The sequence below is a fragment of the Salmo salar genome, chromosome 18 (assembly GCF_965601325.2).
Source record: "Salmo salar chromosome 18, fSalSal1, whole genome shotgun sequence".
Lineage (NCBI taxonomy): Eukaryota > Metazoa > Chordata > Actinopteri > Salmoniformes > Salmonidae > Salmo > Salmo salar.
The window spans coordinates 96,771,161-96,788,393 of NC_138308.1; the positions used below are offsets into that span (position 1 = coordinate 96,771,161).

The window sequence follows — 17,233 nt, forward strand, 5'->3', positions numbered from 1 at the left end:
TAGCGTTAAGATTTCCCTTCACTGGAACTAAGGGGCCCGAACCATGGTAAACAGCCATTATTCCTCCACCAAACTTTACGGTTGGCACTATGCATTGGGGCAGGTAGAGTTCTCCTGGCATCTGCCAAACGCAGATTCGTCCGTCTGACTGCCAGATGGACGAAGCGTGATTCATCACTCCAAGGAACGCGTTTCCACTGCTCCAGAGTCCCATGATGCTGAGCTTTACACCACTCCAGCATTGTGCATGGTGATCTTAGGCTTGTGTGCGGCTGTTCGGCCATGGAAACCCATTTCATGAAGCTCCCAACGAACAGATGTTGTGCTGATGTTGTTTCCAGAGGCAGTTTGGAACTCGGTAGTGAGTGTTGCAACAGAGGACAGTCGATTTTTTATACGCTTCAGCACTCGGCGGTCCCGTTCTGTGAGCTTGTGTGGCCTACCACTTCACGGTTGAGCCGTTGTTGCTCCTAGACGTTTCCATTTCACAATAACAGCACTTACAGTTGACCGGGGGGCAGCACTAGCAGGGCTGAAATTTGACAAACTGACTTGTTGGAAAGGTGGCATCCTATGACGGTGCCGCGTTGAAAGTCAGTGAGCTCTTCAGTAAAGCCATTCTTCAGGCATAGTTTGTCTATGGAGATTGCATGGCGGTGTGCTTGATTTTATACACCTGTCAGCAACATGTGTGGCTGAAATAGCCGAATCCACTAATTTGACGTTGGTGTCCACGTACTTTTGTATATAGAGTCGATGTGCTACACTGATTCCTTATAGCTTATTTATGTAAACTCGCAATATCAGGCTGGTTTATCAGTATCCACCAGGATGGAACCAGGCAGTTTACATAGAGTTTCATCTATGGCTGCCTGCTGTATTTACTGTACCTTATCCATGGGGTTCACAATAATCTCTGAGCCGTAGGCAAAGTCTTCCACGGTGTCCACCCTCACACTGGCACACTGAGAGGAGGAGAGGAGTTACAGCCACACACACACACACACACACACACACACACACACACACTTTCTTTTGATTATAGACTGCTTATCATCCAATCATCCACTGCCCCCCACCCCAACACCCCACACTGCCCCCCACCCCACACTGCCCCCCACTGCCCCCCCACCCCAACACCCCACACTGCCCCCCACCCCACACTGCCCCCACCCCACACTGCCCCCCACTGCCCACTGCCCCCCCACCCCAACACCCCACACTGCCCCCCACCCCACACTGCTCGCCCACCCCACACTGCCCCTCACCCCAACACCCCACACCCCCCCACCCCCCACTGCCCCCCACTCCACACTGCCCCCCACCCCCCCACTGCCCCCCACTCCACACTGCCCCCCACTCCACACTGCCCCCCCACCCCACACTGCCCCCCACCCCACACTGCCCCCCACCCCAACACCCCACACTCCCCCCACCCCACACTGCTCCCCCCCCCCTCACCTTAGCGATGACCCCCAGTATCAGTCTGTTATTGGTGACCATCTCTCTGATCGCCTCCTCATCATCTGACAACACAGGTAGTATGTCAGGTATCAGGTGAGCTACCCGGCCACCGCCCAGGTAGATCCCAAAGTGAGTGAACAACGTCCGGGGTACCTGAATGAATAAATAAATACATTTAGTGTCCCAAATGGCACCCTATTCCCTATATAGTGGTACTACTATAGACCAGAGCCCTATTCCCTATATAGTGCACTACTTTAGACCAGAGTCCTATTCCCTATATAGTGCACTACTTTAGACCAGAGCCCTATTCCCTATATAGTGCACTACTTTAGACCAGAGCCCTATTCCCTATATATAGTGCACTACTTTAGACCGGAGCCCTATTCCCTATATAGTGCCCTACTATAGACCAGGGCCCTATTCCCTATATAGTGCACTACTTTAGACCAGAGCCCTATTCCCTATATAGTGCACTACTTTAGACCAGGGCCCTATTCCCTATATAGTGGTACTACTTTAGACCAGAGCCCTATGGAACCCTATTCCCTTTATAGTGAACTACTATAGACCAGAGACCTATTCCCTGTAAAGTGCACTACTTTTGACCAGAGGGAGCCCTATGGGCCAACTATGAAGGGAATAGGGGACCAATTGGGACTCAAATCCATAAAGGTTCCACAGCCATTTGACTACATGACATTGTATTCCATACCTCCAGCAGGTCTCCTCTCTGGAACATGGAATCATACTTCGATGGAGTTTCCTCTTTGGTTGTCGCCTGGTTTTTTCCTTTCTTTTTCTTGTCGTCTGTTTGTGCGGTGATGAACAGCAGGCCGAGGAGAGTGAGAGGAAACATGATCCTGACACGGAGGAAGAGAAGAGAGGAGAAGAGGACTGGACAGATGGACAGAAATGTGTAGGTGGTGAGGTGGAGAGTTGACTGAGAAACGGAGAGACAGAGTGTGGATAGAAAGAGAGAGAGAGAGAGAGAGAGAGAGAGGGGGAGAGAGTTCGCTACCCGGATATTTTTATTAGTCCAGCCTCTAGCCAGGTAGGTGGAGCTGAAGGAATTAGTCCTAACCACTGATATAAGGTCAGTTTTGTCCTTCCCCAAAATTATTAAGTCTAGGATTTGACTGAGCCTGTAAACTGATCCTAAATCTGTGCCTAAGGACAACTCCTACTCAGAGCTGCAGATTAGATGGCTCTGGTCCAGGGCGTTACATGTGGCTTGTTGACACTGAGCCTCGGTGTTAGCAAACTGAACGTAACGCCTTGGACCAGAGCTGTGGATTAGAGTGATGTGGACACTTTTGCTGAGTATTTCATCAATAACAAAGAAAGTCTCCATCACAAGTGGCACCCTATTCCATATTTTTAGGTCTTGGTCAAAGTAGTGCACTACATAGGGAACAGGGTGCCATAGGGCTCTGGTCAAAGTAGTGCACTACACACAGGGTGCCAGTTGGAATGTAAAGAGATTTGGATTTTGAAGCAGCAGGTACATAATCTTAACAGAACAATGGTATTATTTCCCAATGTTAAATCCAATGTCTGAAATTGCACCCTAATCCCTAAATTAGTGCACTATGTTTGACCATGGCGCATGGCTCCGGTCAAACGTAGTGCATGAGAAAATCTAGCCTGATCCCAGATCTGTTTGTGCTGTTTAGTAACTATGACCATAGGAGTTGGCAAGACAGCACAAACAGATCTGGAAGCAGACTAGACAACATATACCGACCGGTACATTGTATTTCCCCATACCAAAGGATAATGCATCATTACTGTAGGGCTGAAAAATTACGGTAACTTTCACAAAACTCCCTGGTTTTCTGGAAAGCCTGGCTGGAGGATTCCCTGTATGTTCTCCTTTAACCGCTTGTAATTCCGGGAATATAGCAAGAAAGATATCTGGATCACCGGGGAATTTTGGGAAAGTTACTGTAATTTTGCCAGTCTTTCTGGCCAGACTCAGGGATGCTCTGCAGAGAGAGGAAGTAATTAATGGATGGCTTGTTCCTCCTCTCCAACCATTTGTACACAACAATGGTAGGTTATATAATTAAAAGGTGCACTATGCAGAAATCAGTCCACCATTTCCTGGTTGCTAAAATTCGAATAGTTTGCCTAATTTCATTTTTTTTGGTTTGTTGACAAAACAAGCAATGTATTGTGTAGAGAATCATTGTACCATCTAAACCAATGTGAAGTATCTTTTCAATAAACAAAAATATTGTATTTTCAGCTCTTTGAAGCTGGTGTAGAAAACTCGAAAGTAAAAGACCTCAAAAAACAAAAAACTTAAGAACGGGAAGCATAGAAATAGCACACACATAGAACAGATCCACCGTCTTCTTAGACTTGCTTTCAATGTGAATGACAGATCTATAACTCACGTTTCTATGTGAATTTAATCGGGGTCTACAGTGGTGAACAATAGAAGGAAATGGGTAAATTCATGATTTCCTTCATCCACTTTGATCAGAATCAGTAGTTCCAAAACACACAGCAGGTACTCTAAAGATAGATATTGCTGTGTAATAAGAATTGTGGCATATAAGGATATGTTAGTGAGAGAGAGAGAGAGAGAGAGAGAGAGAGAGAGAGAGAGAGAGAGAGAGAGAGAGAATTGAGGCACGTCTACAGTTACAGCGAGACAGTAAACGAGCCGTTTTGTCAGTCTTAAGTTACGGTATAGTGATTCAGACTCAACACACACAAACACACACATACAAGTCAGTATCAGTACACTACAGTGTTTAATGTTCAGGTATTTATTTACATCACAAAAACAGTATAAAGTTTTACGATGTAAAAAATAATACAATCTGTGCAAAGGTTCATGGTTAGAGATGGGTACAAACTCAAAAGTCAATATGACTGTACTGGTGTTTTTGTGGTATAAAACACATTCAGAGCGTGACACGGGCTACTGTCTGAACACTGTCGTAATGCTGCTGTTTAGGAGCGGCAGGTAGCCTAGCGGTTAGAGTGTTGGGCCAGTAACCGAAAGGTCGCTGGTTTGAATACCGGAGCTGAGTAGGTGAACAATCTGTTGCTTTGCTCTTGAGCAAGGCACTTAACTCTAATTGCTAATTGTACAATGGGGACCCCACTCCCTGCGGGTGTCTCAGGTGGAGTTGGGATATGCAAGAAACACCTTTCCATGTCACACTTGTGTGTGTGTGTGTGTGTGTAACATGACAAATATAAAACACCCCCAAAATTATTATGTTTTAAAAAAGAAAATACATTTTTATTGACACGTGAACATTTCCATTTCTGGAGATGTTAAATATATATACATAATATATATACATAATATATATATTTATATATACATAATATTTATTTATATATATATATATATATATATATATATATATATATATATATATATATATATATATATATATATATATATATATATATATATATATATATATATATATATATATATACCTATATACATATTATCAAAATTCATATTGAAATGAAATGGAATTCCAGAATTCCAATTTCATTCTGGATTATTTTCCAGAATTTCCAGTATCAGCCTGCCATCCAGAGGGTGAAGGGAATGAGGAGGGTGGGAAGCGTGGTGTAAGGGGACATTCCCAGAAAGAGAACAGACAGAATTCCCAGGAACGCCGTCAACGGAACACTCCTATGATCCCGGATGATAGATTTCAGCCAATCACAGAACTAGAAGGGAAAATATGGAAAAGATGGTTTATATTATAGTGATAGACAAGGGGGAAGATTTAGAGGGCAAATGTGTGTGTGTGTGTAGTAGGGGTGTTGTGCCCTGTAGTAGAATATATTACAGGGAGGAGAAGATCACCCGTGTTAAATGTTGTGCCCTGTAGTAGAATATATTACAGGGAGGAGAAGATCACCCGTGTTAAATGTTGTGCCCTGTAGTAGAATATATTACAGGGAGGAGAAGATCACCCGTGTTAAATGTTGTGCCCTGTAGTAGAATATATTACAGGGAGGAGAAGATCACCCGTGTTAAATGTTGTGCCCTGTAGTAGAATATATTACAGGGAGGAGAAGATCACCCGTGTTAAATGTTGTGCCCTGTAGTAGAATATATTACAGGGAGGAGAAGATCACCCGTGTTAAATGTTGTGCCCTGTAGTAGAATATATTACAGGGAGGAGAAGATCACCCGTGTTAAATGTTGTGCCCTGTAGTAGAATATATTACAGGGAGGAGAAGATCACCCGTGTTAAATGTTGTGCCCTGTAGTAGAATATATTACAGGGAGGAGAAGATCACCCGTGTTAAATGTTGTGCCCTGTAGTAGAATATATTACAGGGAGGAGAAGATCACCCGTGTTAAATGTTGTGCCCTGTAGTAGAATATATTACAGGGAGGAGAAGATCACCCGTGTTAAATGTTGTGCCCTGTAGTAGAATATATTACAGGGAGGAGAAGATCACCCGTGTTAAATGTTGTGCCCTGTAGTAGAATATATTACAGGGAGGAGAAGATCACCCGTGTTAAATGTTGTGCCCTGTAGTAGAATATATTACAGGGAGGAGAAGATCACCCGTGTTAAATGTTGTGCCCTGTAGTAGACTATCTCAGTGCCATAATCATGTCATGATATACATAACATGTCTCATTTGGTCAATATCAGATACACTTTGTTTTGACTCTTGGGCCTTTGGCAAGATAAAATATTCCTTTAGGACAAAAAACACATATTGTATACGTCTCAGTCTCTCTCCCTCTCTTTCCTCCTCCCTCCCTCTCTCTCTCTCTTCTCTCTCTCTCTCTCTCGCTATTTCTTTCCTCCCTCTCTCTCTCTTTCCTCCCTCTCTTTCTTTCCTCCCTCTCTCTCGCTCTTTCTTTCCTCCCTCTCTCTCTCTCTCTTTCCTCCCTCTCTCTCTTTCCTCCCTCTCTCTCTTTCCTCCCTCTCTCTCTTTCCTCCCTCTCTCTCTTTCCTCCCTCTCTCTCTCTTTCCTCCCTCTCTCTCTTCTCCTCTCTCTCTCTCTTTCCTCCCTCTCTCTCTTTCTTTCCTCCCTCTCTCTCGCTCTTTCTTTCCTCCCTCTCTCTCTCTCTCTCTTTCCTCCCTCTCTCTCCTCTCTCTCTCTCTCGCTATTTCTTTCCTCCCTCTCTCTCTCTTTCCTCCCTCTCTTTCTTTCCTCCCCTCTCTCTCGCTCTTTCTTTCCTCCCTCTCCTCTCTCTCTCTTTCCTCCCTCTCTCTCTTTCCTCCCTCTCTCTCTTTTCTCCCTCTCTCTCTCTCCCTCACTGGCTCTGAAGTAAGCAAGTGCTACAGAACGCTATTCTGTCTCTGCTTCTACTCTGCGGTAGCTGGTCTTTGTAGCCAACATATCAAGTTACAGTCAAATATGTCTAAAGTTGTTGAATAAGTTTCCATCCAGACTACTACTGTCTGTCTCAAACGGCACCCTGTTGATTCTTTAGGCTTTATAGTACACTACTTTTGACCAGGGCCTATAGAGTCTGGTTAAAAGTAGTGCACTATATAGGGAATAGGGTGCCAGCTCTGGTCTAAAGTAGTGCACTATATAGGGAATATGATGCCAGCCCTGGTTAAAAGCAGTGCACTATATAGGGAATAGGGTGCCAGCTCTGGTCTAAAGTAGTGCACTATATAGGGAATAGGGTGCCAGTCCTCATTTTGGGGGAAATCATGGTTAGCCTATAAAAGGTCCAGAAAACCTCAGCTACCCCTCCTGCCCAACAGTACTGCCAGTCCTCAACTCTGGTTAAAATCACCTCCCCAAATACTGCAGTGATTTGGCCTGTCGACAATAGGACCGTTGTTCTCCATTTGTCTTGAGAAACGAACGACCAACAAACCAGATTTCCCACTAAGAACATTAAGCCAGTAACCTAACGTAGCAGGTGAAAAATAAACGTCTGAAACGATATCCCCCTGCATTATGGTCTTGACGAGAAGAAAAAAAATATATATAAAAAAATAAATAAAGTAAAACATTTCGGGGGAGGTTCTCTTCTGCACTGTTTGACCAATCCAGTAAATGTGGAGGAGGAGTTAAGATGGCGTGTCACCTTGTTAACGGCCAAAAGAGGAAGTCACATCACATCAGCTCTCTTTCCATTTCCCCCTGAAAACCGGAGGCATCCTGCTGTTAAAAACTTGACTAATATTAAGCCAGTGACGTGTTGGTGGATCAACCGCGTCCCATACACACCTTCTACAGAAGACATATGTCTAGATTGAATATTCTACTTCAATTCCTTTGTGTGCCTTCTTCTGTATATATATATATATATATATATATATTTTTTTTTTTAAATATGTTTATCATAGTTTTATTCATTTAACTTTTGAAGTATTATTCACTTATTGATAATGCTTTGTGGAGAGATGAACCTGTAAGTAGGCCTGAGCATTTCATTGCACTTTTTATATGACAAATAAACAAACTTGAATTAACAAACTTGAATGAACAAACCTGAACTTGAAAATAGGTATTTTAGCCTGGTCCCAGACCTGGTTGTTCTCTTGCCAAATCCATTGCTCATTGAATGGGCCCTGGTGAAAAGTAGTGCACTATATAGGGAATAGGGTGCCAGCACTAGTTAAAAGTAGTACACTATATAGGGAATAGGGTGTCAGCTCTGGTTAAAAGTAGTGCACTATATAGGGAATAGGGTGCCATTTGGGACGTATAGCCTCAACTTGCTCTTTTTTAGCAGAACCAATGGAATAGAATGAACAGAATTCGCCGACGGGTTCTACAAGAGAACGGAGCTAAGAACGGAATTCTTTTCAAAGCGAGTTCTTTCTGCCTGACGTTCTATGAACAACAGACATTAAAATGGGCTATACTAGTCTAGCTTAGCTTTACTCAATGGTGCTAATTTAAAACGGAAACAAACTCAGACTCTCACCAGACCTGCAGACTAAGAAGCCTAGTGAGCCTATCAACTGAAAATGGCCTAATTTAAATACTGTGTTGATGTTATGATACACAGTCTTTCCATAGTTTTCTCGCTCGGACTGGTCCACATTTGTTTCAGGAAGCAAGGCGTATGTCGCGCATCAAACTTAACTTTCGCTAGCGAGCTAGCTAACAATTTAGAAACAAGCAAAAACATTGTTTTGAAAGTTTCCTGGTTTTCTAGATTGACATATACTACATTAATTTTTAAACGATTGGGTTCATTGGTGTTACAATACACCAGTTATGCCATGTTGCACCGTCAGGCTGCTGATGTCATGCAGCTTGTCGTTTTTTCGTGTATATACTTTCTCATAAACGACAATGACAAGTTTGACGTCGGACGACAATTAGAAGGTTCATGAAGTCACTGCGATAACTATATACAGATATGTCAAAAAAAAGACGTATTACAAACCAGCCTTTAGTCTTGAAATCTAAACCCATTCAGCCTCACATGTGAATCCTTAAAGAGATGTCTGAGGCTCAGGCTTATTAAGAGGGTGTGAACGGTGCTGAATGGGTGGAGACAAAGAAGAGCTCTTTATTAGATACCAAAACATCCAAGGGCTATTTTCTCAAAAGTGAGTTTACAAGTTTATACAACTTTCAAAGCATAATTACTTTCCCATTGTTCCTCAAATGTAATGTTTGATTATACCATTTTCTAGCTCTGAGTCTCTACTTTAACAAAAAAATAAAATAAAAATTAAATGAAACATTTCAAATGTTGCTACAAAAGATTGAATCGAGCCGTTGTGACATATTTTCATGTCGGTCTGTCTTTTTTTTTTAGGGCATGGGGGTACGGGGGAAGTTGACCCCGTTTTGTGGTCCAGGAAACTTGGACAAATAATTTGCTGCGTGCCAAATGGCACCTTATTCACATAAGGCACTACTATAGACCAGAGCAGGACACTACTATAGACCAGAGCAGGACACTACTATAGACCAGAGCAGGACACTACTATAGACCAGAGCAGGACACTACTATAGACCAGAGCAGGACACTACTATAGACCAGAGCAGAGCACTACTATAGACCAGAGCAGGGCACTACTATAGACCAGAGCAGGGCACTACTATAGACCAGAGCAGGGCACTACTATAGACCAGAGCAGGGCACTACTATAGACCAGAGCAGGACACTACTATAGACCAGAGCAGAGCACTACTATAGACCAGAGCAGAGCACTACTATAGACCAGAGCAGGGCACTACTATAGACCAGAGCAGGACACTACTATAGACCAGAGCAGGGCACTACTATAGACCAGAGCAGGACACTACTATAGACCAGAGCAGGACACTACTATAGACCAGAGCAGGACACTACTATAGACCAGAGCAGGGCACCACTATAGACCAGAGCACTACTATAGACCAGAGCACTACTATAGACCAGAGCACTACTATAGACCAGAGCAGGGCACTAGTTTAGACAAGAGCAGGGCACCACTATAGACCAGAGCACTACTATAGACCAGAGCAGGGCACCACTATAGACCAGGGCAGGGCACTACTATAGACCAGAGCAGGACACTACTATAGACCAGAGCAGGACACTACTATAGACCAGAGCAGGACACTACTATAGACCAGAGCAGGACACTACTATAGACCAGAGCAGAGCACTACTATAGACCAGAGCAGGGCACTACTATAGACCAGAGCAGGACACTACTATAGACCAGAGCAGGGCACTACTATAGACCAGAGCAGGACACTACTATAGACCAGAGCAGGACACTACTATAGACCAGAGCAGGGCACCACTATAGACCAGAGCACTACTATAGACCAGAGCACTACTATAGACCAGAGCACTACTATAGACCAGAGCAGGGCACTAGTTTAGACAAGAGCAGGGCACCACTATAGACCAGAGCACTACTATAGACCAGAGCAGGGCACCACTATAGACCAGGGCAGGGCACTACTATAGACCAGAGCAGGGCACTACTATAGACCAGAGCAGGGCACTACTATAGACCAGAGCAGGGCACTACTATAGACCAGAGCAGGGCACTACTATAGACCAGAGCAGGACACTACTATAGACCAGAGCAGAGCACTACTATAGACCAGAGCACTACTATAGACCAGAGCAGGACACTACTATAGACCAGAGCACTACTATAGACCAGAGCAGGACACTACTATAGACCAGAGCAGGGCACTAGTTTAGACCAGAGCAGGACACTAGTTTAGACCAGAGCAGGACACTAGTAATAATAATAATAATAATAATAGGCCTATTTAGGGAATATAGTGTCATTGTGGACGTAGACATTGTCTGCCTTCTCCATCATGATCACAACTGTTCTATAAACATTGACCCATATTGATGCACATCATTGACGTCGCTCACAGAGTAAAGTAGACTAGGGAACGTTTTGTTGTTGTTGTTGCCTATTTTACTTGAGATTAATAAAACGATTCCAGCTTTTATCATAGCTTACTTTGAATGGAGTTATACTAACTTTTCTTTAATCAAGGCGTATAGGCCTATCACCTAAACCAGCAAGTACTAGTTCACACAGTATTTACTTCATCTATAGATGGATATGTTCATGTATAAATATTCCCAATTCTGCAACTAGTTATAGAAACGGGCAGAGTCCTGAAGCATCACTCGCGCAACAGTTCCAAGAGCGCACACAGGACCACACATCCGATGTTTAATCAACACCTATGAAATGTAAGGTCTGCATAGTAAAACAACGTTATCATGTTGCAGTTAGCTGAACTTTGGGAAGATGGCATCTTCAAAAAGGTCCGTGCTGTGCGTTAAAAAGAAAGAAGAAGAAAGGCCAATATCAATAGGTTACCTTGTCTGTCTGAATGCTGATTGCGCTGCCGTACCGGCAGTAAGTAACGAAATGTTCACAGTTATTCCACAGCAAACTGTAACGTATCTTCCCAACCATTTCCTCCGCTCTCCTCGCAATCTCTTCGCTATCCAACGGTCGTTTCTGCACGGTAGTGTCCATAACGTTAAGTAAAATTGACGCGCCGTAGGCAAAATCCTCAACAGTATCCACCCGGATGCTGGCGCTCTTGGAGAGAACGCCGAGAACTAAACGTTTGTTAGTTACCGTCACCTGAATGAAACGCTTGTCCGTTGTAAAAAGTGGCAAAATATCCGGAATTAGATGTGCCACCCGGTTGTCCCCTAAATAGATACCGAAATGAGTGAATAGAGTCCGGGGAACTTCTAACAAGTCTCCCCGCTGGTATAGGGAGTCTGGGAGTGCGGTGTCGACGGAGGGATCGGGGACCTCCTCTTTCTCGCAGTGATTTGTAACTATCTTCTTCTCCCTCTCTCTCTGTGTGTCTGAAAAAAACAGACTTGTCCTGAAGTGATTGAAGACATTGAGGTGAGTGAGGAAGAATACTTTTTCCAGGAGTAATGTGAGCGAATCCAACATGTTTATTTGGAGGGGAATTTCTTGTCCTTGTTGTGTTTTTTTTTTTCCTTCTTCCCGTAGATGTTGTCCTCCTCGCCTCGCGCTCCTCTATCATCTTCAGCTCGCGGCCAATTTCAACGGGGAGCCCACGATGACGTGGTGAGGGATCCGAGGATCCGATTGGCTGCTGTTTGAAAGCAGAGTATTCCGGTAGGTAGTCCTCATTCTGGAGAGAGACAGAGACGGAGAAGGAGCCAGAGAGAGAGAGAGAGACAGACAGACAGACAGACAGACAGACAGACAGACAGACAGACGGAGAGAGAGAGAGAAAGAAAGAGAAAGAGACAGAGACGGAGAGAGAGAGAGGTTACAGCTTGTTGTCTTCTTACATTTTGTTCTCAAGGCTACAGGCAGTGGACATGCAGACCACAACTAGTTACAGATGGTTAACCTACCTACCACAATATATTCCAGTGATGAGTTGTATGAGTGTCAATAGCCTACCAAAAGACAAAAGGCATCCTGCGGGGACTGGGGCAGGGATAAAAAAAATAAAAAAAAACATAAATATAGGACAAAACAACAAATCACAACAAGAGAGACAACACATGTATTTGAGTGTCTACAACTGGTGTGTGTGTGTGAGAAATTGTGCATGTGTGTGCGTGTGTGTGCGTGTGTGTGTGTGTGTGTGTGTGTGTGTGTAGGTGTGTGTGTGTGTGTGTGTCAGATACGGCTGTGGAAGGGCTGAGCTTCTTTTTTTACATTTACATTTCAGTCATTTTAGCAGACGCTCTTACCCAGAGCAACTTACAGTAGTGAATACATACATTTCATACATTTAAAAAAAAATCCGTACTGGGAATCGAACCCACAACCCTGGCATTGCAAACACCATGCTCTACCAACTGAGCCACACAGTGCCTAAGGAATGAAACAGGACAGAGTTCTGTTTGGTTAAAGAATCGAACAGGAGAGTTCTGTTTGGTTAAAGAACGGAACAGGAGAGAGTTCAGTTTGGTTAAAGAATGGAACAGGAGAGTTCTGTTTGGTTAAAGAATGGAACAGGAGAGTTCTGTTTGGTTAAAGAATGGAACAGGAGAGTTCAGTTTGGTTAAAGAACGGAACAGGAGAGAGTTCAGTTTGGTTAAAGAATGGAACAGGAGAGTTCTGTTTGGTTAAAGAATGGAACAGGAGAGTTCAGTTTGGTTAAAGAATGGAACAGGAGAGTTCAGTTTGGTTAAAGAATGGAACAGGAGAGTTCAGTTTGGTTAAAGAATGGAACAGGAGAGTGTTCTGTTTGGTTAAAGAATGGAACAGGAGAGAGTTCAGTTTGGTTAAAGAATGGAACAGGAGAGTTCTGTTTGGTTAAAGAATGGAACAGGAGAGTTCAGTTTGGTTAAAGAATGGAACAGGAGAGTTCAGTTTGGTTAAAGAATGGAACAGGAGAGTTCAGTTTGGTTAAAGAATGGAACAGGAGAGAGTTCAGTTTGGTTAAAGAATGGAACAGGAGAGTTCTGTTTGGTTAAAGAATGGAACAGGAGAGTTCAGTTTGGTTAAAGAATGGAACAGGAGAGTGTTCTGTTTGGTTAAAGAATGGAACAGGAGAGTTCAGTTTGGTTAAAGAATGGAACAGGAGAGTGTTCTGTTTGGTTAAAGAATGGAACAGGAGAGTTCTGTTTGGTTAAAGAATGGAACAGGAGAGTTCTGTTTGGTTAAAGAATGGAACAGGAGAGTGTTCTGTTTGGTTAAAGAATGGAACAGGAGAGTTCAGTTTGGTTAAAGAATGGAACAGGAGAGTTCAGTTTGGTTAAAGAATGGAACAGGAGAGTTCAGTTTGGTTAAAGAATGGAACAGGAGAGAGTTCAGTTTGGTTAAAGAATGGAACAGGAGAGTTCTGTTTGGTTAAAGAATGGAACAGGATAATGTTCTGTTGGTTAAAGAATGGAACAGGAGAGTTCAGTTTGGTTAACCTGTTGGGGGTAGGGGGCAGTATTTACACGGCCGGATAAAAAACGTACCCGATTTAATCTGGTTATTACTACTGCCCAGAAACTAGAATATGCATATAATTATTGGCTTTGGATAGAAAACACCCTAAAGTTTCTAAAACTGTTTGAATGGTGTCTGTGAGTATAACAGAACTCATATGGCAGGCAAAAACCTGAGAAGATTCCTTACAGGAAGTGCCCTCTCTGACCATTCCTTGAGCTTCTTGACTCTGTTTATCGAAGACTGAGGATCTTTGCTGTAACATGACACTTACTACGGCTCCCATAGGCTCTCAGAAGGCGGGAAAAAGCTGAATGATGTAATTCCAGCCCCAGGCTGAAACACATTAGCGCTTTTGGCAAGTGCTCTATCAGAGGACAATGGGCTGAGGCGCGTGCACGAGTCGACCACATGTTTTTATTTTCTATCGTCTTTGAACCTAAACACAGATTCCCGGTCGGAATATTATCGCTTTTTTACGAGAAAAATGGCATAAAAATTTATTTTAAACAGCGGTTGACATGCTTCGAAGTACGGTAATGGAATATTTAGAATTTTTTTGTCACGAAATGCGTCGTGCGTGTCACCCTTCTTTACCATTCGGATAGTGTCTTGAACGCACGAACAAAACAGAGGATATTTGAACATAACTATGGATTATTTTGAACCAAACCAACATTTGTTATTGAAGTAGACGTCCTGGGAGTGCATTCTGACAAAGACAGCAAAGGTAATAACATTTTTCTTATAGTAAATCTGATTTTGGTGAGTGCTAAACTTGGTGGGTGTCTAAATAGCTAGCCCTGTGATGCCGGGCTATCTACTGAGAATATTGCAAAATGTGCTTTCACCGAAAAGCTATTTTAAAATCGGACATAGCGAGTGCATAGAGGAGTTCTGTATCTATAATTCTTAAAATAATTGTTATGTTTTTTGTGAACGTTTATCGTGAGTAATTTAGTAAATTCACCGGAAGTTTGCTAGTATGCTAGTTCTGAACGTCACATGCTAATGTAAAAAGCTGGTTTTTGATATAAATATGAACTTGATTGAACAAAACATGCATGTATTGTCTAACATAATGTCCTAGGAGTGTCATCTGATGAAGATCATCAAAGGTTAGTGCTGCATTTAGCTGTGGTTTGGGTTTATGTGACATTATATGCTAGCTTGAAAAATGGGTGTCTGATTATTTCTGGCTGGGTACTCTGCTGACATAATCTAATGTTTTGCTTTCGTTGTAAAGCCTTTTTGAAATCGGACAGTGTGGTTAGATTAACAAGAGTCTTGTCTTTAAAATGGTGTAAAATAGTCATATGTTAGAAAAATTGAAGTTTTTGCATTTTTGAGGAATTTGAATATCGCGCCACGGGATTAAACTGGCTGTTGAGTAGGTGGGCGTCCCACCTAGCCCATAGAAGTTAACCTACCTACCACAATATATTCAAGTGATGAGTTGTATGAGTGTCAATAGCCTAGTAGGTCTATTGAATCATGTAGGGTTAATGTTGTGCCTTTCACAACATTTAAAAAAGATCTATATTTATTTAACATTTATTTAACTAGGCATATCAATTAAGAATAAATTATTATTTACAATGACGGCCTACCAAAAGACAAAAGGCATCCTGCGGGGACTGGGGCAGGGATAAAAAAATAAAAAAAAACATAAATATAGGACAAAACAACAAATCACAACAAGAGAGACAACACATGTATTTGAGTGTCTACAACTGGTGTGTGTGTGTGAGAAATTGTGCATGTGCGTGTGCGTGTGCGTGTGCGTGTGTGTGTGTGCGTGCGTGTGTGTGTGTCAGATACGGCTGTGGAAGGGCTGAGCTTCTTTTTTTTACATTTACATTTCAGTCATTTTAGCAGACGCTCTTACCCAGAGCAACTTACAGTAGTGAATACATACATTTCATACAATAAAAAAAAAATCCGTACTGGGAATCGAACCCACAACCCTGGCGTTGCAAACACCATGCTCTACCAACTGAGCCACACAGTGCCTAACGAATAGAACAGGAGAGAGTTCTGTTTGGTTAAAGAATGGAACAGGAGAGTTCTGTTTGGTTAAAGAACGGAACAGGAGAGAGTTCAGTTTGGTTAAAGAATGGAACAGGAGAGTTCAGTTTGGTTAAAGAATGGAACAGGAGAGAGTTCAGTTTGGTTAAAGAATGGAACAGGAGAGTTCTGTTTGGTTAAAGAATGGAACAGGAGAGTTCTGTTTGGTTAAAGAATGGAACAGGAGAGTTCAGTTTGGTTAAAGAATGGAACAGGAGAGTTCAGTTTGGTTAAAGAATGGAACAGGAGAGAGTTCAGTTTGGTTAAAGAATGGAACAGGAGAGTTCTGTTTGGTTAAAGAATGGAACAGGAGAGTTCAGTTTGGTTAAAGAACGGAACAGGAGAGTTTTCAGTTTGGTTAAAGAATGGAACAGGAGAGTTCAGTTTGGTTAAAGAATGGAACAGGAGAGTTCAGTTTGGTTAAAGAATGGAACAGGAGAGTTCAGTTTGGTTAAAGAACGGAACAGGAGAGAGTTCTGTTTGGTTAAAGAATGGAACAGGAGAGTTCAGTTTGGTTAAAGAATGGAACAGGAGAGTTCTGTTTGGTTAAAGAATGGAACAGGAGAGTTCAGTTTGGTTAAAGAATGGAACAGGAGAGTTCTGTTTGGTTAAAGAATGGAACAGGAGAGTGTTCAGTTTGGTTAAAGAATGGAACAGGAGAGTTCTGTTTGGTTAAAGAATGGAACAGGAGAGTTCTGTTTGGTTAAAGAATGGAACAGGAGAGTTCTGTTTGGTTAAAGAATGGAACAGGAGAGTTCTGTTTGGTTAAAGAATGGAACAGGAGAGTTCAGTTTGGTTAAAGAATGGAACAGGAGAGTTCAGTTTGGTTAAAGAATGGAACAGGAGAGTGTTCCGTTTGGTTAAAGAATGGAACAGGAAAGTTCTGTTAGGTTAAAGAATGGAACAGGAGAGTTCTGTTTGGTTAAAGAATGGAACAGGAGAGTTCAGTTTGGTTAAAGAATGGAACAGGAGAGTTCTGTTTGGTTAAAGAATGGAACAGGAGAGTTCAGTTTGGTTAAAGAATGGAACAGGAGAGTGTTCCGTTTGGTTAAAGAATGGAACAGGAGAGTTCTGTTTGGTTAAAGAATGGAACAGGAGAGTTCTGTTTGGTTAAAGAATGGAACAGGAGAGTTCTGTTTGGTTAAAGAATGGAACAGGAGAGTTCAGTTTGGTTAAAGAATGGAACAGGAGAGTTCAGTTTGGTTAAAGAATGGAACAGCAGAGTTCTGTTTGGTTAAAGAATGGAACAGGAGAGTTCTGTTTGGTTAAAGAATGGAACAGGAGAGTGTTCTAAAGAGCCTGTGGAAAAGTGGAAGCCGGGGCTGTGACCATATGGCAATCATTAG

General features: G+C 42.6%; 2 protein-coding genes across 2 annotated transcripts in view; both read right to left on the minus strand.

Annotated features, from left to right (window-relative positions):
- The window catches only part of LOC106578182 (lecithin retinol acyltransferase), a 7,113-nt gene extending 4,684 nt beyond the window's left edge, over positions 1 to 2,429 (minus strand). Inside the window, exons 1-3 of the mRNA XM_014156817.3 lie at positions 2,180 to 2,429; positions 1,462 to 1,617; positions 891 to 965 (exon numbers count right to left, since the gene is read on the minus strand). Coding sequence (XP_014012292.1) covers positions 891 to 965; positions 1,462 to 1,617; positions 2,180 to 2,323 — 375 coding nt within the window. The 5' untranslated portion in view covers positions 2,324 to 2,429. The remainder of the gene's footprint in view (positions 1 to 890; positions 966 to 1,461; positions 1,618 to 2,179) is intronic.
- A 2,510-nt stretch (positions 2,430 to 4,939) lies between these two features.
- On the minus strand, positions 4,940 to 12,017 carry LOC106578168 (lecithin retinol acyltransferase). The gene is made up of 2 exons (XM_014156797.3): positions 11,250 to 12,017; positions 4,940 to 5,175 (listed from the first exon to the last, which is right to left on the minus strand). The coding sequence occupies exons 1-2, from the start codon at positions 11,847 to 11,849 to the stop codon at positions 5,023 to 5,025; spliced, it is 753 nt and encodes a 250-aa protein (XP_014012272.1). The 5' UTR covers positions 11,850 to 12,017; the 3' UTR covers positions 4,940 to 5,022.
- Between the last annotated feature and the right edge of the window lie 5,216 nt (positions 12,018 to 17,233).

Excerpts from the sequence above, each read along its gene's own strand:
- LOC106578168 (XM_014156797.3), bottom strand. The coding sequence starts at position 11,849 with ATGTTGGATTCGCTCACATTACTCCTGGAAAAAGTATTCTTCCTCACT. Across the intron at positions 5,176-11,249 it reads TCAGCATTCAGACAGACAAG|TTCTGTGATTGGCTGAAATC; the intron begins GTAACCTATTGA and ends TTTCCCTTCTAG.